The following is a 23,080-nucleotide window of genomic DNA, read 5'->3' as shown; positions in this document are numbered from 1 at the left end:
TTTGTCCAGCGTCTGGCATGAATGGTAGCACAAAATGAGAGGTAAAAATATGCTTTTGAATTAAATAATTTCTTCCCTTACAGATAAAGATAAGAATCTCAAGATCTTAGCCTGAAGACTAATGTCCATCTCTCTGCCCCCACCTGTCCCCGCCTTAAAAAAAAGCAGGCCACTGTCTCCAGTTTACACCCTCACTCACAGTTCCATTCACCTTCCCCTTTCCTAATCAGAAGGATCTTGGGGTGGGGCTTCAAGGAACCTCTAGGAATTTGAAGGGGAGGGAGCCTGGAACCATAGACTAGCTGTGACAAGTCAGGGGTGGGATTTGGTAGTTCAGTAAAGGAGGTACCAGACCAGGAATGGGGGATGGGAGTGATGGTGGAGTGGGTTAGTTCAGGATGAACCAGAAATGAGACGTTGAGGAAAGCCAGAAAGGACCAGTTGGCGGGGGGGGGGGGTGGGTGGGTGGGGTGGGGGTGGGTGGGTGACTACTAGAATCATGTGGACGGTCGCTTGTGAGGGCACAGAAGCAAAGGCAGGTGATTGGACGAGAAGGAGAGACCTAGTTGCCAAGGCAGCGACTAGAGGAGAAGGTCTTCAGTTGAGGAGAAGGTCTGGACTAGAGAAGGACGGAGCTCCAGCTCCGTGCGTTCTCCAGTAGAGTCTGTGGACCGACCCCCAGATATCCCTGCTGAAGTGTCACCCGGGAAAGGCTTAAGCCTTCCCTGGCGCCACCCCTCTTCGCTTGGCTACCCACACGCCCCCTGAGCCCCATCTCCACAGACGCCCGCTGCAGCCTACTCCACCGGCTCACCCAGGTGACCACAACATGGCTGTGGCGCAGGTGCTGGTCTTCTGGCTGTTCATGGTGCTCTTCTGGCTGTTCGTTCTGCGGCCGAACTGGCGAGTGCCGGGCCAACCGGACCCGAGCACCGGCCAGCGCTGGTCGAAACACAAACTCTGTGCAGACGACGAATGCAGCAGTGAGTGTGCAGGCGGGCGGGCAGCCTAGGGTCTCCACTGTGGCTCTTTGGGGCCGCATGGGGCTCCAATCTCCCGGTCCCCAGCCCCGAGGGCTGGGTGAGGGGGGTCGCAGGATGACGGGTGGGGAGCAGGAGTGACAGAGCCTCGGGACCCTGCGTGTGTCCCCTCTGGCTCTGCTGGCGCCCCAGCCAGCCCGCTCGGGTTGTGGGGGGCTTCAACTCCCACTTGTTGCCAGCGTTTTATTTTTCTCTACTGAATGAGGCGGGGGTTGGGAAACACGATTCCCCAGGGACAGCTCTCAGTTTATTCCCTTCCAGGATTCGCCTAGGATTTCAGTGTGTGATGGGGTTGTGCCCACGCTGTAGCAGAGCGCTTTTCTGCCCCCTCTACAGGGACCTGGGCCGGTGCAGTATCAGGGCAGATGCTCTCCAGGGCTCGGTGGCCCTAATTCCCGCGGCAGGCTGATGGTGGGGCTCCTTGGGAAAGGCTCACTGGCCCCTTCGTCCTTTTGCTGCACTGGGGATTGGGCTGGTTTTGCCTTTTAACAGGGACTAGAGTTTAGGCTTGGGAAGAGCACCGAGTCCAGGCACGCAATGTGTTCCGAGGTCTCGGCCCCGACTCTGCTTCAATCCTGTCATTTCTGTGCATAGAAGCCTCCCTTCATATTTGAGGTAGGGTAGCAGGTGGGCCAATAATCTTTTGCTTTTGAAAGAGGCCAAGGATCTGCACCAGCCACCTGGGAACTGCAGCCTCTTCTGTGCCCAGGAAGCGGACAGAATTGCTTCCCAGTCCTGGATTGGAGGTGGGCAGTGGGGAGGATGTAGCCATTCAGATTCAGATGAAGAGGTTTGTTGCAATAACAATAAAAAATACTCCAAGATTTTTATAAGCCAATTCAGTTTTAGACTCAGTCACTAGTGTTGTTGGAACCTCTTTCCTCTATATATTTATTGGCCCAGAATACTTCTTATGGACTCCCGCTTGGTTTCTAGTAACCTTGCAACTTGATGACTGTGTTGTCCATAAATTGTAAGCAGAACATATTTTAAAATATTCATGCTAAAAAGGCCAAGAAGTCTACCATTGAGCTCTTTATGCCTAAATTGGTGTTACCAAAACCAAATTTTGTAATTTGAATTGTTTGTTCCACTCCAATAAAGAAAAAAGATGTCTCCAATATATGTTAAGAAGTTCCTAGAGGTAACCCTAAGACTGGAATAAATAAACACTCAGAGAAGCAAAGCAGCTGCCATGATATTTTCTTTCATTTTTGCTATTCTTTGCTATTGAGCGCTATCCTACGTGGGATACCTGGACAGTCTCATCACTGATGCTTCGTCAGTACTAAGACATGGTATTGGTTAGGTTCAGTGGGGTAACATAACTTGAGAAATGGCCTGTGTCCAAACAGATGTGACCAAAAACAACAGGTGGGTCTGTGTTGTGTTGTAGGAAGTAGTGAGGTGTGTATGTAAGGTGTCCTTGTGTGCCTTCCAAATAAGTGCTCCAAAAAAAAAAAAAAAGAACTAAATAGGTGCTCCATAGTATGCATTATGTTGTCACCTAATATATTACTTATTTGTAAATCCTCTATGACCTAAGGGGGAACAAGAGAAACATTGCCATTTCCACTTGTGATGAGAATTCCCCACCTTAAAGTGTCTCTCACCTTCAACTTGGCCTCTTAATTATATATGAATTAGGATGCTGACAGTTCTGAAAATAGTCCTATTTTAGCTTCAAAAAAACAAGTTACCCTCTCCAAATCTGTGTTTGTTCCTCAGACATATATTTTTATAAAACAAACATTCTTGTGTATTTTACTGCTAATTGGCTTTTAGAAAAAGTGTTATATCCATTTCTTTGTGCTTTTTACATACATCTATTGTCCATTTCATCTTAAATCAGAAACTGTCTATTTGGTCAACCAAAAGAAAAATGTTGCTTCTACCAGTTTCTAGATCAATTGTGGTCCTAGTCCTGCATTTTAAGCATGAAGGTATTGCCTGACCTTTTCTCATGGTTAAACTTGTTCCTTGTCAGATAGGATACCCACTTTTGATTTTGTTTATTAAAAAAATACGAATGAGGATGTTTTGAAACAATCTTAATGTTGGATATAGTCAACAATATTTGCTCAGAGAAAATATATTTCCTGGTTATTTACCCAGATCCTGAACCCAGAGACAGCAACTCTGCTGCAAATGAAATTGACAGTGTTTATAGCTGCATAGTAGCACTTGCAGCCACTTAAAGGTAATGTCTTTTAGCAGTTAGTTCAAGTTAATTAACCCCTTGGGGGTTCCTGGATATTCTAACCTCTTCCCTATTACCTCTGCATGAAGCCATACTTAAGCCTGTCCATGTCTACACTTGGATTTACATATTTGCAAAATGAAGCTTTCTATGATTATGAAACAGAAAAAAAATTGAGGCCTGCAAGAACCAAGAGTTTCACTGAAACCAGCTATGGTTGGTGGTAGCCACTTTGCTTTTTATTTCTCAGCACAGAGAAAAATAGAGAAGCTTCCTTTTCCCTCGTCTAATTGCAGGGAATATTGTATTTTATAGCAATAAAATCTCTAAGGATTTTAGATACTTTGAGCAGGTGAATTAAAAGTGATTCCAGAGAGTACTGGAAAAACTTGATTTTTGTTCATAGTGGGATTTATATTTCCTGATGAGTCAATATGGACTGTGAAAAATCAAATCCTAATGTTTGTTTTTTCTTTTTTCAATGTTCATATACAGTGTTAATGTATCGAGGTGAAGCTGTTGAAGATTTCACAGGACCAGATTGTCGCTTTGTTAATTTTAAAAAAGGTGACCCTGTATATGTCTACTATAAACTTGCAGAGGTATCACCAGAACTTTGGGCCGGAAGTGTAAGTAAAAGTTTGACAGGTGTTATATTCTTACTTTTGATGGGTAGCAGTGTAGATTTAAATGACTGATTTCTTGGGGTCTTTGTAGAGTTAACCTGACCTCTTTGCCAGGCCCTGTGCTCCTAACACACCTTAGGCCTGGCACAGCATAGAAAGTCAGGAGACTTTCTGAAACAGAACTGAACTGGTTGTGGTTGCTACCCCTCACATCAAGTTCCAGAAGTCTCTACACATCATAAAGGTCGTCATGGTGAAAACCTGACAATTCTTAGCTTTGTTGCTTCAAAAGGGAAGGATTCATGGACATTAGAGTTAATCCTGTAAATTAAGTCTGAGATAGTAACTCAGGCATGCATATTTAAAGTTGATTTTTTTGTGTATTTTACCTAATCATTTGTGCTGTTTTTACTCTAAAAAAGCAGAATACTATGTTCATTGTGTGCTTTTTTTCCCCCCTTTTTTTCTTTTTTGCAACTTCTGGGTCATCCATTTCCTGCTTTTCCTATATTCTATGCCTGAAGGTTCCCCCAGGGGTTCTACTTCCAGCCAGTTGTATGGATCTTCTGATGAAAGACATGACATTGTTTATATCATGCTTTGATATTTTAAATGGGGAGATTCACTAGGAGTGTCCTCCTAGTGGCTTATGAGTATTGTCTTTTTCATTTAAAAAAATGTGATATGTGGATTGTTTACGTAAAATAGTAGCAAGGGTCTTTGATGACTGTAGGAATGTTCCAGTTTAGAGACATTCCGGGTTGCATCCTTGAAAGTTCTCACCCTAAATAAAACACTACACAGCAGAAAATAAGACAGAAAATAAGAGTAATCCCTATGGAAAACTAGTTTCATTTTGTTGCCATTTCTGACTCTTAGGGAATGATCTTGAAACATGGTGCCTCTAGGTACAAACTTTATATTTAGACAGAGTCCCAGTTGCAGTACTCCATATAAAGAACCATCTATTGTTTCTTTCAAGTATACCAAATAGGATTGGTAACCTTTAAACTTGGAACTGTTTTTCCATGTACCTAAGTGGCATTTTTCATGTAGTAGTCGTCTTTCTTTCCTTCTTTGAGCTTTTGGATAAATGGGCTTGATTTGCATTTTCTCCTCTCACATTGTAGCCTGTTAACTCTGTTCATCCCTAGGACTCTTGCCATTCTGGGTGGTAGCACTCATCCTGTCTTCCTGAGGAGCCCTGCTTTCAGCACCTGGCCAGAAAGGATCTTTGCCGACTGATGAGTGTTTCGGTGGCACCTTGTTTGCATTGCTCCTCTGGCATTCATTTGTCTTCTTTGCCTTCAGTCAGGTTGTGTTTTATCTTAGCTCCCTATAAAATGAAAAACTCAGTTAGGAAAGGACCCCTGTCTAATCCATCTTCCTTTTGAATATTTTCTTTCAGGGCAGTGGCACTTAAGTACATTTGTTCTGATAGTAGCTTATGCAGAATTTGTTCTCTTGTGGCAGTTCTTGGCTCCCCACCCACAAATCAAATCAACAGCACCTTGGCAGGGATGATGTATGGAAGCAAAATTAGATATAAAAATTATTTCCAGTCATGAGCCTCCATGATTCTGCATCATTTTTTTTTCATATCACAAGAAATGGGATACCACCCAGTGTGTAATTATGGAGCTTTATATAATCTATGGTCTCATTTGACACAGATTAAGAAGAGATAAATGTGTTCCCTTTCTCCATACATCTCTGGTTTCTTTCCCTTTTCCAAATTTAACCTTAATAGAATTTTCATCAGAAGGGAAAAGTGTATTTCCCCTCAGACTCGCCTCTCATGTCATAAGTGTTATACTTAAGAAATTAAAAACTCTTTAGTTTTCAAAATGATTCTCCTTTTGAGTTTTCAGTTTTCATTCTGCAATGTGGTTGGTTTTCTAGAGTCTCAGACTTTATCCGTCTTATCTAATCTTCATGGCAGTATTCTACCACTAATACTGGCTCTCAGATGGTTTCTAGATATAACAAGAACATTCATGAATGGGGATATTTTAGAGGTAGTGATAAGATGCCTTATTTAATTTTCTTTTTTGGGCATTTGATTTGCCTATCAGTTTCCTTTAATTATTGGCAAGAATCTTCTGTTCCTTTTAGTCAGTAGTTCGTAATAGGAGTGTCTTTCTCAAGGGGAACTTTATATACCTTTTGTACACTTTATGTAACTTCATATAATTTAAATGTTGGTGCTGAAAATAAATGGGGTTCTTTTCTGCAGAGGATTTATTTTGGGTGAAACTGAAGCTTGATATGTGGTTTCATATGCATTATATTGTAATTTTATTTTCTCCCCTGCTGAGGGCCATTGTCAAGTAGGAATGACGCTTCAAATTTTCCTTGCCAGCGTACCCCATGTTAAATGGATTTTGCTGTTGACATTGCATGTAAGGTGACCTTGCTCAAGGACCAAGGCAGATCCGGGTTTAGAGCTGATCAGGTTTGAGGAAGTATCCCACTCCTTAGGGTGTTCCCGGTTTAAGACAAAAGGAGTTTTAGGGAAGTTGGAGTAGGAGTAGGGTTACTCCTACGCTGCTGGGAGTAGGGCGTGCCTGCAGCCTGAGTTCTCCTGGAGAAAAAGTTTTTAGGAGGTGAATTGTTTGGGAGATTGGATTGCCCCTGAACCTGTGTGGAGGCGGTGTGAGTCGGGAATAAAGAATTGCTGTTTGAATCTACAAGGCTGTGAGTGCCTCCTGATTCTGTGCCCAGCCAAGACTGCAGCATTAATTTTCTCCCCCCTTCTGATTAATTAAACAACAAGCAATGTGGCTAAAGGACCGTGCCTGGTAGGTTGTCCAATTCAACATATGATTCTTACCCGTCATGGGAGAACTGACCTTTAGACGTCAGTTTCCTGTCTTGGGTTGAATCCACTGCAACCAGATCAACCCGTCACTGACTACCGGTCCAGCATTCAGCCATGCTTGTGGATAGGCCTAAGCACCAGTGTGGGGGGGGTGAGGTTCTTGCCTCACCTCTGTTGGCCCCCAAATTTAACCTTGGTGCCAGTGGGGGGTGAGGTTCTTGCCTCACCTCTGTTGGCCCCCAAATTTTAGACCATCACTAGTAGAAGGGAGGAGGATACAGAAATGCCACGACACCAAGCCAATTGACGGCTCCTTTGGAAAAATTGTGTCACTGGTGACACCATCAGCAAAGATGCCAGCATTACCACAATTAACATGGGGTGCACTGGCAAGGAAATTGCATCACTGGTGACACCATCAGCAAGGATATGCCAGCAGTACCACAATTCGCTGTACCAGACGATAGTTCACAATGCATGCAACTCATATATAGTCCAAGCAAGTTCTGCAAGCAGTTCAAATCGGAAGAATCTATCAATATGTCCATTTCCTCCCAAAGTAAATCAAGTCCTTGATTGAGCATTACTTGTTGAGTTATTTTCATTGATGCATCAGTTTATACAGTTTACTGTGATAGCTATCATAGAAGCTGTAGTTTGGTTTTCTTAGTCTTCACTGGCACTGGGATGGAGATGGGAATTCTGGCAATGATGTTAAAGAGACATTATCCTGAACAGAATTATTAAATATAATGAAAAGGAAAAGTGAAAGTAAACAAACAGATCTGTTAATCACCTTTAAAAACAATAGTAAGCAAACAGATCTGTTCACCACCTTTGAAAACAATCATTAACAGCTGTTTACCTAATTTAGATTAAACCACTTAAATCACGTGAATAAAAAAAAAGAAAATTCGGATCCATTTTTTCATGAGCGCTCCTCATATAAAAATATGGACATACACACATACTGACATGCAACACAAAACAGTGCACTCATAACATACAACACATAAGACAATAATAACAGCCTTGTAGCTTTACCTAGGTAAAATCTCCATTACAATGTTTAAAAACTCCACAGTCAAAAAATAAAAGACAGTCAAAAAACAAAGCTGATCAGAAAAACATTAACCTAGGTTTGTATGAGCTCAAAAAATAAAATAGAACTTTATGATGTGGGAAAAAGGCAATAATAAAATAGATATTGAAAAAAGGCACCTTGGTTAATCACTGTCGCAGATGTAAGAATAGCCAAGCTGGAGCTCTGTATATCAGCTGTTATGGATTTGAGTCAAATTATCTTCTTTTTGGTCTGTAGAAATTGTTTTAGTTAGTGTCTCTGGAATCTAAATCGGCTGCTGTTCTCCCTGTGGAAACACAAAAACAGAACCCCGACTCCAGACAAACACTGGGTCAGGAGCTTTCCAATGTCCTGTTAGAATATCTTTCCAAAGTACCTTAGGCTTATGTACATTTTTTGGATACATATGTCTTTCCGCAGCATTAAGTCCTGATGAATCCAAATTTTAAAAGTTTAGAGTAAAAAAAGGGTTATTTTAAGTTTATCTTGGGGGATATATACCCCTTTAAGATCCTTTTAAATTTAAGTCTTTCAAAAGCATTTTGCCTTAGTTTTTAGAATTACTTTAGTCCTTTTAATTTTTAGATGTGGTTTGAAACCATAGTTGTCTTAGCCCTTTGTATTTTCTATCTGAAATACCTTTACTTGACATTTTTAACCATTTTCCATCTTATTTCTATCTTCTAGTTTTCTTCTAAGGTTTTTATATTTACCCTTAGTTGCTTCCTTCTCTCCTAGTTTTCTTTCATTTCCTATTTTGTGGGTATAAAATTCTTGTCTTTCTACATCTTTTTATCTTCCTATATCTTTATCTTTCTACATCTTCTCTTTTTTTTTTACCTTTTTGTACTTCTGTTTTTGAAGTTTTCCACTTCAAATTTTTAATCTTCTTTATCTAAATCTTTTATCTTATTATCTTCCCATTTTCATGGGTTATATTTTTTTTCCTCCATCATGAAGGCATCTTAACCACCTTCAATTTAACCTTTTAAAGCTTTTTGCAATGTACTTAGGCATTTTATAACTTTTTACTTTACCAAACAAAGATTATCTCATCTCCCTCTTTTTAGTTTAATAAGTACATTTTAATAGTTTGATGAGTAAAGCAATCTTTTTTCCCGCCATGAAGGTATCTCAACAACCCTCAATTTAACCTTTTAAAGCATTTCATTTATCATCTATACTGTACTTTTAAATGTACTTTTTCACCACCTACAGCTTCACTCTTTTAAACGAGGCTTAGATTTTGTTTAAATTCTTAATATTAGTTTACATGGCTGTTCTTCAACCAAAGGCTCTTTTTTACTCCATTAAGAAGCTTTGTCTCAATCTGCCATGTACAAATACATTTTTTTTCTTTCTACCTTTCTCAAGCTTTTAAATTGAATCTAGTTTCCTCAAAATCTTTTTTAAATGGCATTTTACAACTTTTCACTTTACCACACAGAGATTATCTCAACTAGAAACATTTCTTTTTCCTTTAACCTTTTATATTAAAATATATTTCCACATCTTGAATCTTTTTATATCTCTTTTTTAACCATTAACCCTTTTTATAAATTCACATTCTAAAACAACCCTTATAAAATTACTCCACTTTAATAAGATGAAATACTTTCATGTTTTTTAAGCTACTGTTATACTGTAATTGAAACCCAGCTGAAACTTCTTATACTCTCTGTATATAAATTACACATGATAGAATCTTAACACTTAGTAACCTTGTTTCAGCAAAGACACAGACCAAAGCAATATTAAACATTTTTCCATTTGCCAATTTATGAAAACACAAATAATGTTTAAATATATTACCTTATGAAACTTAATAAGTAAAGAGTACTTGATTTCATATTTAGTGGTTGATATTTTAACATTTTAGCTTTGTAAATGAATCAGCTGTCTGTAAAAACCAAGACAAGTATAGTGAACAGAACTAGTCATCTCTTTCTTGTTGAAGAAAAATCCTTCTACAGGATACCATAATGGTCCCATTGATATACTTAATAACTCATCTTTATAAAGCCATGGGCTACATTTTTGTATTGTATCAACATATGCCATAGTTTTTCTTGGTCTTACTGGGGTACCTCCTTCCTCTAACAATTTTTCTTCCTCGGAGGCGAACAACTTCAAACCTTGAGTCAACCATTTTTCTTAGTTTGCCTGAGAAAGTTCTAGGAACAGGCCACTTGAAATGAAAACAAAATAAATCAAAACAAGAACACATTGTTTTTTGAAATGGTCACCCATTTTTTTGCTCTCCTTCAGGAGCGAGCAAATTCACTTACCCCCAAGCTTCAGACATCCCACGTACGGGCCACCATAATGCCGCATTCTTGGCTGGGCACAGAATCAGGAGGCACTAACAGCCTTGTAGATTCAAACAGCAATTCTTTATTCCCGACTCACACCGCCTCCACACAGGTTCGGGGGCAATTCAATCTCCCAAACAATTCACCTCCTAAAAACTTTTTCTCCAGGAGAACTCAGCGGGAACTCAGGCTGCAGGCACGCCCTACTCCCAGCAGCAATAATCTTCAACCTCCAGCTTCCCTAAAACTCCTTATGTCTTAAACCGGGAACACCCTAAGGAGTGGGATACTAACTCAAACCTGATCAGCTCTAAACCCGGATCTGCCTTGGTCCTTGAGCAAGGTCACCTTACATGTAATGTCAACAGCGAAATCCATTTAACATGGGGTACGCTGGCAAGGAAATTTTGAAGCTTCATTCCTACTTGACAATGGCCCTCAGCACTCCCCAAGTACTTGTAAAAGTAGATTTGGACAAAGCTAGGAAAGCATATACTATCAATACATCTGCTATAGTGGTAATACATTTTAGAGATTTTTGTATTGTTTTTACTTATTAATTTTTATGACTGTTGTGTATTGGTTAAGAAAGACATAAATATTGGTTTATGAGCAATGCTACAAAATGTACAGGTAAATTCTTGCTAGAGGTTATTTGGAATTGCATTTATAACCAGCTTTGATTTACATAGTTTTAACCATATAGTATCCAATAATCTTCTATGCAGATCTTTTATTTACTTCAGAAGTCTTAACTTTATATGCTCTGTGTTGAGAATTAAGCTAAATGTAAAAAAGAAAACTTCAGTGTTTGGAAATGTTGCTTTAATAGTTCTGTACTTAATTTTTATTTGGAATAATAATCTCAGTGTAATTGTTATAGCAACTTTCTTTCTTGGTTATACCATATACCTATCTATTATGTGTATATTTCCTGCCACTTCTGAGAAATCTCTTATTTATATTCCTTGTACAGAATTTATTTGATATGTGTCTCTTTTGCACTATAGGTTGGCAGTATGTTTGGATACTTTCCAAAAGATTTCATCAAGGTAGTTCGTGAACATACTAAAGAAGAGCTACAAATTCCAACAGATGTAAGTTATGGATTTCTTTTTTGTTCTCAATTGTAAACTGCCTTATAAATCCATCAGTTATATTCAGTTAACTGCTTCTGAATGTTTTATAATGTGTTTGGGGAGCAATCTAACATTTGTGTGTCAGATTTTCATTTGAAATCAGACTACCTGTAAAAAAAAAAAGTTTGAAAGGCATTCAAGGGTGATTATATTATAATCTGAGAGTTGTCTAATATATTGAAACAGATATTCTAAGAGGCAAATAATTTCATTTTACAGGCAAAACTCATTGGATAGTTATTAGACATTTTAAGTATATTTAGGTTAAATTAATAAACTCTAACTTTTATACTAGGCTAGAAATATGTACTTACAAAGGTTTCTTATTCTTAGTCATATATGGGATCATAGTCATGTTATAGATTTGGAAAAGGGGACCTGAGCATTTCAGGTGATGTTCAGTCTCGGATCTTTTAAGGCCCCAACTGCTTCCTTTATACAACATTCCTGTATGGTGCTCTGACTTAAATTGATTTTGTGACTGAAAGGATTTCGTGTTCTAGAATTCTCACTTCAGCTGATTATTTTCTAGAGTTTTAAATTGTATAGTAATTGATGCCCACCAACACTGAAACATCTTTGGGCAGCTCTTTGTAGTGGCTGTAGAATATGCAAACTGCTAGGCTAGGACAGTTCTTAGATTAGATGGACTGAATGGATAAAGTCATCCTGTTTGTTGTTGCTGTTCCTAAAATTTCTTTATAATCTCAGGGGCCATAAAATCACTTCTGTTGCTTGTTGGACTTCATTGTTGGTAAAGAGAGTTCTTGGGATTTAAGCTGTGACAGCAGTTCACTGATTACAGAGAACTCATTTGTTTTGAACTCTGCCTTCTCATTGTATTTCCCATTACATGCATCCCTCATGGCTTAGAAATGCATGTGATGAGGAGAGGAAATCACTCATCCCTACTACATTGAACTGCCTCCCCCACCCCCGGAACCCCCACAGAATATTACGAAGATTTAATTAGGAATGGAATTTTTTTAAAAACATGTCCATTCATACTATGGCTCCTTTTATATCAATTTGCTTACTAGTAGCAAGAAGGAAGACTAGATAATATACACATAATCTTGAGAGAGATCTTAGTGACTGTGAAACCCTGATGAAGAGAAAGGTGTATACCTTGTTGAATCTTGTTTTCAGTTTGTTCTTGTGGTAATAATAATGTGAGGAGCCTCCTTAATATCATTCTTTATTCCATCCAATGTACTTGTATCTCAGTAAGATACTTTAAAACTGATTCATTTTTCTCAATGCTGCAGGATCTTCCAGCTTCTCCTCAGCAAATGATTAAGAGTTAAATTTCTGAAACATAGGTGTAGATATTAAGAGCTGGAGGATCCTATAAGTGATACCTTGCCTTTCCCTACTTATGTTCAGAGCAAATTGAGAGAGACCCAAGAGTCAGGCAGTTGGAGACCAAATTGTCACCATTTTTACTCATTATGCTTTTTAAAGAATATGACCCATGTTAAAAAAAGAAAGAAAGAAAGAATAGACTTTCTAACACTGTAGTCTAGAAAAAGACAGATTTACTCAGCCATAGATGGAGTTAGGCAGTGGGGGTTGGAGGAGGGTAATGTGGTTGACCTCAAAGATTCTTTAGAACCAATCCTGAATTTGGGAGCGTGGATGAGTTTGCTTTTGTGATACTTTGTTATTGACACATTAATGGTTTTCTTTTCCTTACAGGAGAAAGATTTTGTTTGTTTTGATGTTGGAGGAGATGATTTTGATAATTATAACGTAGAAGAACTTCTAGGATTTTTGGAATTATATGATTCTGCAAATGAAGATTCTGAGAAAGCTATAGAAAAAGTGGGACAATTTCCTGAAGTCTCCCAGGATGTTGAACCTGAACCTAAACCAGTAGTAGCAAACTCACAACAAATTGAAAGTGCATTCTCAGAAAACACTGTGGATCTTGAGGAACAATTTTTGGCTCAGAAGAACCATCCTCATGCAGATAGTCAAACAGATAATGCTCAGGGTGAACAAACTTCACTTGAACTTTTTGAAGAAATACTACCAGATAAATTGAAAGTGCCAGAAAGTGAAAAAAACAAAACCAGCAACATTTCTCAGGTCTCAAATGAACAGGAGAAGACTGATGCTTATAAACTTTTGAAAAAAGAAATCAATCCTTATCTAGAAACCAAAGAAAACAAACAAGAAATGAGTATAATTTGGAAGATTTTAAAGAAAACTGAAACCACAGCCAAAAGGGTAGACATGATGGACAAGGAACGAGGTGATATGGAAATGGGAAAGGAGGAAAGTTTTTTGGGGAAGAAAACAGTTGTACATTTAATCAAAGCAGATATATTTTGGATAAGAATGCAAAGTGCAAGTGAATGTTCAGGGTAGAATATGAACCTGTAAAGAGATAATCTTTGCTCTGGATCCTATTGGTCTATGTCCTGAGCTCAGGAAGGAGATAGGTTCACCATTTGGCTCCTAGGTTACTTTGAACATATTTGAAAGGCACATTAAGCAAGCTAGACTTATGGAATTCCCTTCTCTATACTGGCTCATTGAGACCAGCACACACATGTAGATGAAAGAGTTCCTGTTATTTCTGAGCAGAATAGACATTTTGCACTTTTGTTCTGGACCAGAATTCTCTTCTGCACATTTATTCATGTGAGTGTATGTTGGTTTGCCAAGGGAAGGTAAGTTATTGAAGCCTCTATCATAAATGTATTTGTTTATGAAATACTTTGGATTAAATACTTTGGATTAAAGGCTTCTTTATAAATTTGACTGTATAGTTCAGTCATCCTTTAAATGGGATGGAAACAATTAACCCTCCCGTATCCTTGCCCAGTTGTTCTCATGGGCTCATGCCAGGACATGGAGGGCAGTGTTGAGGTATCTGGAACTGTGTGCTGAGGGGGAGTGCTGATCATTGGGCTTAAGTGGGAGTAGATAGTGTCATCCATCTGGCTCAATGCATTCTTCTCCCTTGTAGAGATGCAGCCACCCCATGAAGATGATTTTCCTAAAGAGAACACAAATCGTCTTAATAGAAATCTTCATGAAGAGCCAAACCTCCTGCGTCATCATTTTAATATGAACCATCCTGAAGAGCCCAGCCTCTTGAATCAACCTGTGACTGAGGACATGGGTGTTTCAGAAGTGTCTCAGATCCCAAATACTGAGAAAGTAGACCCAGGTAAAGCTTGCAAATTTTTCTCTACAAAGTAGAGGCATTACCATAATGAAGGCTTTCAAGGATATTTGTTGCCAAAGGTACGAAATAGAGCAGAGAGTGATATAGGTACATGTGAGTTCAAAAAAAAAATATCTTAAGTGAGAGAAAAGCAAGAATAAAGATGACTAGAAATCAAAAATATGCCAGAGACTGTAACTCACCTAAAAGCAAATGTTTAGGTATGACTAGCTTGTGTAAACCATTTACAACTAAAATATTTTTCTTCAAAGGCCTTATGCTCTAAAACTGTAGTTTTCAACCAGACCAACAGCACCAGAAACTCTAGGGGTGGGACCCACAATCTGTGTTTAGCAGGCCTTCCAGGAAAGTCTGGCCTAGTACAAGTTAGCTTGAATAATCACTGTTCATAGTCTCATAAATTCTGTGTTTTTCTTCCCTTTTCTTCTAAATGGAATATAATATAGCTCAAGTCCTGTTTTGACTTGCTTCCTGGACATGGTAATTAAACTTTTTCAAATGCAGTCAATGGTCCAGATCTTTATACTATATACTTACAGCAAACAGTACAGAACTGCAATCGATTTTAGATTGACACTTACGAATACTTCATCATAGTGCACAGTATCCAGTGGGAGATGAGAAACAATTTTTCAAAAAAATCCCCAATAATGGCATCAACAGCATTCTACTTTTGTGTTGCTCACTCTCATTTTATCAGTAAATTAGATGATGACTAATTGTTTATTTTAATCCATCCAGTATGGTGCTATGAAGCCATAATTACTGTATTTTGTGTTTTTAAAGGTTCTGGTCTGTAAGCATAGCTATAAGCATTATCCTGCACCAGTGCAGGGCTTGGCAGCACTGATCTGAACCTCCCCCCCACCATCTGCACACACAGAGTGTAGGAGAACTCATAGCAAGGGGGGATTCAGTTAATTTGAGAAGGAATAACATATGAGTTCTCCCATTTTCCAGAAGACATTGCATCTATATATGAACACTACTGACTTCTGAACTGTCTTTAACTCTATAAGGTTATGAAAATGAATCATGCACAATTACGATTTGTTATTTTCATGCTCCAAAACTTTCAAGAATAGGGAAAACTTGACTTACAAAATTAAGAATGAATTATTTCCCTGGCCTTTTAAGTTCCACCACAAAATGATGTCAATGACCTTTAATAGGTAAAATCTTCCCAAATGTCATTTAATGTGTCTCAGGTGCTGAGATGCTGAGCCAATGGGGCAGACTTCACCAGCAGTCAAATTCATAGACCAATAGTGAATGGAGGGCCTGGGGTTGTAGCTCAGTGGTAGAGTGCTTGTCTAACATATGAGGCACTGAGTTTGATTCTCAGCACTGCATACAAATAAATAAAATAAAGGTCCATCAAAAACTAAAAAAAAAATTAGGCAAAAGCTTAAAAAAATAGTAGTGAATAGAATCTCAGGGTTGAGAAAGACCTTAGAGGCAACTGGTCCAACTTCTTAATAACTGCATGCTGGACTCCTGCTGTTTAATCAAACATACCCCAGGCTCATGTAACTCATACTGAAATTCCACCCCTACAAGCTCTCAGGTCTAACTGGAATTCTACCTCATTCACAGAGCCTCAATGCAGGTCTGTACCCAATTCCCTTTAGTCTCTCTTGGTACTACTGTGTTCTTTTTAAATAGCTGTCATCTGTCCATTCAATAAATAATTGTTGAGTATCTCTGCCAGGTGCCAGATACTATGTTAAGCCTTGGCCCATTCCACCTGCAAATCTGCAAACCAAGACTCCCTCTCTTTCAGCTTTCCTAAAATTTTAAACACAAAGTTTCACCAGCACTAAATCCATGTTTTTTGAATGTGACCCTGTCTATATATCTCTGGTTGTAAAAATTTTCCTTGAGTAATTATTGTTCTGGTAGCAGTTGTATGGCCATGGAAGTAGTGGAGAGTAGACTGGAGATTGTTCATTTTATAATTGAAGGGTTTGACAGCTCTAATTAGGATTTTGAAGTTTTCTTCTCTGTTGTGTTAATTGTCTTTAGGAGAGCCACATATTCCAGGCACTGTGACTCAGATATTTAGTGAAACACTCGATGAATATTGAAACTGAAGAGAGACAATTCTTATTCTATAGCATAAAATAAAATAGCAATTTCCCCTTTCAATTTTAGAGCTACTTATAACAGAAGGTACTCCTGTTGATGCTGCTGATACAGAAAACCAACTAGAGATAAAGGTCGAAGAGCCATCAGATGCCACCCTTTTGGACAACATACTTTTCTTGTTATATTCATTCTTGCTTTATTTGTCTAAGATGGTAAGTTTGACATAGTTTCTTCAATTAGAATGTTGATTATTTATTAGTTCTTAAGTGGCTTCTGGTCATGAAGTGAAAAACTTAAAATGTCTTTATGAAAATGACTCTTGACCCTTTGAGTAGATAGCTCCTGAAACAAAAGCCATAGGGGTGTGGCTTTAATGGCTACTTGGTTTAGCACATGAGGAAGATTTGCTGTCTATCAAGGCTGGACATTGGCATACCTGTAAAAACTTGGTTCTTCCCCTCAGAACCTTTCATTCTGGCAGGGAGATAACAGCATTCACTTGAAACACAGTAAGATAATGGCAGAAAGAGAGGTATTTATTCGATGGTAGAACATTATTGTCCATAAATGCATTTATTATGGTTGGAAGGGTGATCAGTAAGGTCAGAAAGTGGTTGAGATGTGTTTGAAGCACAGGCAAAGGGCAAACAGGAGTCTGACATGTGGTTTGTTGTTGATTAGACAGGCTGGGGTGGTGGGGGAAGCTGGCAGTCAGAAGAAATGTGTTCAGAGAAATGGAAACATGAAGAAAGGATATTTGGGGAGGGCAGGAGAATGTGAATAGTTGGTGTTGTAAAGTGTGAAGTTGGAGGGGGATGGGCCTGTTGGAGAGGCCAGCAAATCTTAAAGGAAGTCATGAGCCAAAGTAGCATTAGACCATTAATAGTGGGGATCCTTAGAAAGTTTTAAGAATGAAAGGAATTAGGTTAGATCTGTTTCTTAGAAAGAGTCACTTAAGGCTGATCTTTCTAAAGAAAATCATGATCCAAACAAGACATTTAATCTGTCTAGAAGCTTATCTAAGCATTTTAGGACTTACCTCCCCCCTGTTGGTATTTGTTGATATTGGACTTTTAGAGTTTAATTATAGGAATGAGAAAGCTTTTAGAGGTTGGAGGATAAGATGGTCCTAGGGCCATTGTGACAGTAATCCTCCTCAACTGAAGTTGTTTCCTGTAGGTTGTGTTATTTCAAGGCTTGTGTAAGAAAGATGATGTTGTTGTTTTCCTTGTAAAATGTGTAGATTTTGAAGCCAGGTAGATCTGGTTTCAAATCCCAAGGTTATCATTTAGACGTTTGGGCAAATAACTAAACTTTTGAAAAAAGTTTTCCTCATCTGAAAAATGTAGATAATGCTTACTCCAATCATAAGAATTAAATGATTTGACAAGGTAAAATGTCTGGTGAGGTGTCTGGCATTTTGAAGGGTTTTACCCCTACACACGCCCTAATTCTCATGTAGACAGTCAGAAGGTGGTATAAAGACAATGAATACCTGGGGAGGAAAGACCACCAGGGTGGAAAAGATGTGGTGGGGAGAAACAAATCATTTTTCAGTTGGCTCCATGTTTGTTCATGATGGTGGCAGCCACCTGGGTAAGGGGTATGTACGAGCCAGGCAGTTAGAATAATTATATTTCCAGTGATTAAAGCAGTCTTCTACAGTCATAATTTGATTATCAGAATGAATCAGCATCACTTGGAAAGTTAACAGCCTCATGATATGGGAAGGATCTCTTTATTCATATTTTTTAGGTATGCACAGAGCCCTCCTCTAGGTCTAGGTCAGGGGACATGAATGTGGTGCAGGTATGGTCAGTGATTGTACGGTGATAGGTAAGACATAGACGTGAGTGGCAAAGAAGAGGCACAATGTTAGGAGACTGATTTGAAAGGAGATTTCAAAAAGGCATTTTGATGGCCCAGTATGTACAGGACATTGTGCAAGGACTAAAAGAGTCTAACAGGTGTAAGGTATGATTGTGATTTTTGAAAGCCTTAAGAAAAGGACTTAACAAATATATGCAAAAATTATGAACAAGTCAATGTAAAATCTTAAACAAGTAGTATGATATCTGATAGGACTGGAGAGTAATAGGCTCTGATGTGTTTGGGAGATGTGCACCAATCAGATTCATTGATCAATGGAATCTTAGCAGAATCTTAGTGTTAGAAGAAACCTTGGAAGGCTGTTAGTCTAGTTTCTCACTCATTGCTGTTATTTTCTTTACTGTGGCCCTGACGAATAGTTATGAGGCCTGTACACCAGTATTTCCTAGCATGAGTCACTCTCTTACAAGGCTATATGTTCTTCTGTTGTCTAGTTCATCCTTGTATTGACTCCAAATTTTCCTCCACATGATTTCCTCTATAAAATTGAATTCTTTTCTACATAGAAATCCTTTAAATATTTGAAGTTATATCTTAATTTAAAAATTATTTTTAGTATTTTTATCATGGAAACTTTCAAATAAGAGCAGAGAGAATAGTAGGGGACTATAGGTAACCATAACATACTGTATATTTTAGAATACTAGAAAAAAAGATTGTGAAAGTTTTACCATAAAGAAATGATGTTTGAGGAGGTAGATATATTTAACTGATTTAAACGTTACATAGTGTATACATGCATCAAAATGTCATGTTACCTACTTCAATAATTATAATGTTTGTTTCTATGTACTAGTTAAAAAATAAATTTAATTAGAAAAGCTTTAAAGAAAAGCATAGAGAATAGTATAATGAACCCACGGGCCATCACCCAACTTAACAGTAATTCCTTGATAGCCAATATCAGTGAGTTTTTTAAATTTGTTCTAGTTGGTTATACATGATAGCAGAATGCATTTCAATTCATTGTATATAAATGGAACAAAACTTTTCCTAGTTGTACACAACACGTGTAGTCCTACATGTACCTCGGGTAATGTGGTTCATCTCATTCCACCATCTTTCCTATCCCTCTGCCCCCTCACCTGTCCTACCTCCCCTTTGCCCAAAGTTCCTCCATTCTTTCCATGCCCCTTACCACCCACCTCACCCCCATTATGGGTCAGCATCCACGTTCAGAGAGAACATACAGCTTTTGGTTTTGGGGATTGGCTTACTTCCCTTAACCTGATATTCCCATTCACCCGCAGATGCCATAATTTTTTTCTCTTTTAATGCTATAAGTAATATTCCATTTCATATATGTACCACAGTTTCTTTATCCATTCATCTGCTGAAGGGTTGGTTCCACAAAACTATGGAATACTTCACAAATGTGGGTGTCATCCTTGCTCGGGGACTATGCTGATTTTTTCTGTATTGTTCCAATTTTAGTATATGTGCTGCCAAAGCAAGCACACTCTGAGTTTTAACAAATGTAGATGCCCATGTAAAAACTACCATAATAAAGATATAGAACAGGTTTTTTTTTCACTAGAAAAGGGGTTTCCTTGGGATCCTTCCCAGTGAGTGCCTTCACCACCTGTTCCAGGCAACCATTGATAACTTTTTTTTAAAACTATAGATTCATTTTTCCTACAGTACTGTTTCATATATATGCCACTATAAGTGGACTCATATCTAGGAGTGCAATTGCCTCCTACGTTTAATGTATGTTTTTGTCTTATGTGATACTGTCAAGCCATGCTAAAAAATGACCACAATCATTTTATACTTCCACCAGCAATTTAGGAGACTTCCACTTGACTTCATCTTCACTAGCACTTGGGCCATTCTAGTGGGTATGTCTTTGTGAGTTTATTTCCTGATAATTAATGATATTGAGTGAACTTTTTTTTTCTTTTGAGATAGGGTCTCACTAACTTCCTTAGGCCCTTGATAAGTTGCCAGCCTCACACTTGGGATCTTCCTGCCTCAACCTGGGATTGATTGCTGGGATTACAGATATGTGCCATGATGCCAGGATCAAATACTTCTTCATGAGCTTGTTGACCATACTGTTTTTGTACGTCAACTCTCTCTGGCTAGCTGGAATCCAGACTTCTCCCAGCTCAGTGCCAACTGTGGGATTGGTTAGCTTATAGTTGTTCTTGGCCCTCACAGGTACTGCTTAGAATGTAGCCCCAGACTGAAGACCACCTCCATGCAGATTTCTGGAACTCTTTTTCTTTGTGGCTCCCATGTTTCTGGTAGTTTTCTCTACATATTTTTGGCTGCTTAATCTCCTGGAACTCTGGTCTCTCTCTCCTCAGTGAGACTGTTGTGCCCCATTTGTGTTCCCCTTTTCAAACTGAGGTCTAGAGGGTACCTCCAGGTAGAATGCTCACCTATTTGTTCTCCTGCTCTTAGGGGTGACAGTTGCATGTTCCTTGTGGCTTTCTATCTGAAAAATAGCTCTTTAAAAATCTTTTTTGACTGGGCATGATGGCACATGCCTTAATCCTAGTGGCTCGGGAGGCTGAGACAGGAGGATCACAAGTTCAAAGCCAAAAGTGAGGTGCTAAGTAACTCAGTGAGACCCTGTCTCTAAATAAAATACAAAATGGGGCTGAGACTGGGGATGTGGCTCAGTGATCATGTGCTCCTGAGTTCAATCCCTGGTACCAATATATATATTCCAACTTTCTGGTTGCTTTCAGTGGGAGAACAAGTCTCATATAAGTTACTCTCTATTGATTTCTCCTTTTGTTGTAACTTTTTGCAATAATTGAAAAAAATATGTTTGTGGGACTTCTAGGATATATTGTAGTTTGAGTGAATAAATGACATCTCCCTGGTACAACAATTTAACCTGTTTTCTCTATTGCCTTTTTTTTTGGTGGTGCTGGGGATTGAACCTCGGGCTCCATGCATTCTAGGCAAGTGCTGAGCTAACAACCTCAGCCTCTCTCTGTTGCTTTATATTTCTTGGAAATTGGTAGTCAGGTTTAGGTTCAATTCTGTTTTTTATGAAAATTTAATAGGAAATATTGCATTGATATCTGCATGTCCTCTCCTTTGATGTTGACTACTAGTCAACAGTGACCTTGGTGAGATTTGCTAATATATTACAGGTTGCAAAATAGCAATGGTCTGAATTGCTGGGATTTTTCTTTCTTCATTTAAAGGCTGGGATGCCTATACAAATAAAAATTTATGATTGATTATTCTTTCTTTTTTTTGGTACTGGGGATTAAACTCAGGGGCACTTGGCTAGTGAGCCATATCCTCAGCCCTATTTTGTATTTTATTTATATACAGGGTCTCACTGAGTTGCTTTAGCAATTCACTTTTGCTGAGGCTGACTTTGAACTTGCTATCTTCCCTCCTCAGCCTCCCAAGCTACTGGGATTGCAAGTGTGTGCCACAGCGCCTGGCTATGATTGATTATTCTTTACACAGATATTCGGTTTGTATAGTTAAGGCAGGAGATAAACATTTGATTCCTTTTCTTCATTTAAACACTTTTCAGAATAGTAAGGTATTATTCTAGCATTATCAAATGATACCCAAAGGGGCTTTTGAAATCTTTTTAACTTTTATTTAAGAGTCAATATGATGTCATGCATTTAAAAATATTTGGTGTGTTTAATCCAGTTAGGAATAGTAATTTTTCTTATCTGATGCTCAATTTCTCCCCCTTTTGCCTTGTAGAAGCCTTTTTATCTTGGCTCCTGGGACCCTTTGCCACCACCTAGTGGTCATTGTTACCTGTTTCCCTTGCTTTTGAACTATGAGATGTTCCAAGTTCATCTTAAACATTCCCTGTCCAGACCTGGAAGGAACTATTTCTCTAAAAGAACTTTGGTTTCTTTCAATAGGAAATGATATTTAGAGGCTACATTCCAAGTACTAGGATTGCTTATTGCTCAAATTGACTGTCATTTGTAAGCCTTTTTAGTGAACAAAGCTCAGAAATATGTGGGGATTTTTGATCATGTCATTTAGATAATTCCCATGAAAATTCAGGATGTTAGAGAGATTTTACTTCACTTCATCTATCTTAGATTTGTGTTTTCTTTCTCTGATGTTGGAGTTCCAGTTTTCAATGACATAAATATAATCGTTTACAGTCTTGTGCCACTTAATGACATTTTGGTCATTAGTGCATAATAATGGAGCTAAAAAATTCTTGACACCTAGTATTTTTAATCTTTTTTGTGTTTTGATATGTTTAGATATATAAACATTTACAATGTTACAATTGTCTACAGAATTCAGTATAATAATATCTTATAGGTTTTTATCCCCAAAGCGATGATATACCATATATGAATACCTACGTGTGGAAATGGCTATATTTTCTAGGTTTGTATAAGCATACTCAATGATGTTTACACACTGAAATTGCCTAAGATGTGTTTCTCAGAATTTATTCCCATTATTAAGCAACACACGACTATATTTATGTTGTTTAAAATACTTTCAGGAATGTATTCCTGAAATGAAATGAAATTCTCTTGTCTTTAAGCTATATCCCACTAAGATATGTTTGAAATAATTCATTTCTGTGGTTTGTCACCAACATGATATCACAGGTTGTTTCATTTTTGCTTTCAATATTTAGGTGTTAATTTTTAAAGATTTTTTTATTTATTTTACAATTATTTAAATATTTAGAAGAGCCAAAGTTAATTTGTGA

The 23,080-nt window shown here is 38.3% G+C and overlaps 1 protein-coding gene and 1 non-coding gene across 2 annotated transcripts in view; one reads left to right on the top strand and one right to left on the bottom strand.

The window, feature by feature from the left end:
* LOC144373218 (transport and Golgi organization protein 1 homolog) overlaps positions 1-16,721 on the top strand; it is a gene marked incomplete at its 3' end in the record, with an annotated part of 134,986 nt that extends 118,265 nt beyond the window's left edge. The window contains exons 4-8 of the mRNA XM_078036330.1: positions 3,736-3,869; positions 11,094-11,180; positions 12,921-13,479; positions 14,200-14,403; positions 16,576-16,721. Coding sequence (XP_077892456.1) covers positions 3,736-3,869; positions 11,094-11,180; positions 12,921-13,479; positions 14,200-14,403; positions 16,576-16,721 — 1,130 coding nt within the window. The remainder of the gene's footprint in view (positions 1-3,735; positions 3,870-11,093; positions 11,181-12,920; positions 13,480-14,199; positions 14,404-16,575) is intronic.
* A 3,029-nt stretch (positions 16,722-19,750) lies between these two features.
* On the bottom strand, positions 19,751-19,857 carry LOC144373221 (U6 spliceosomal RNA). The gene has a single exon (XR_013432979.1). It is a non-coding gene; the product is annotated as a U6 spliceosomal RNA (small nuclear RNA).
* Positions 19,858-23,080: the final 3,223 nt, after the last annotated feature.

Source organism: Ictidomys tridecemlineatus, unplaced genomic scaffold (assembly GCF_052094955.1).
Source record: "Ictidomys tridecemlineatus isolate mIctTri1 unplaced genomic scaffold, mIctTri1.hap1 Scaffold_314, whole genome shotgun sequence".
Classification (NCBI taxonomy): domain Eukaryota; kingdom Metazoa; phylum Chordata; class Mammalia; order Rodentia; family Sciuridae; genus Ictidomys; species Ictidomys tridecemlineatus.
The sequence above is the reverse complement of the archived record's forward strand: the minus strand, read 5'-3'. Positions and strand labels throughout refer to the sequence as shown.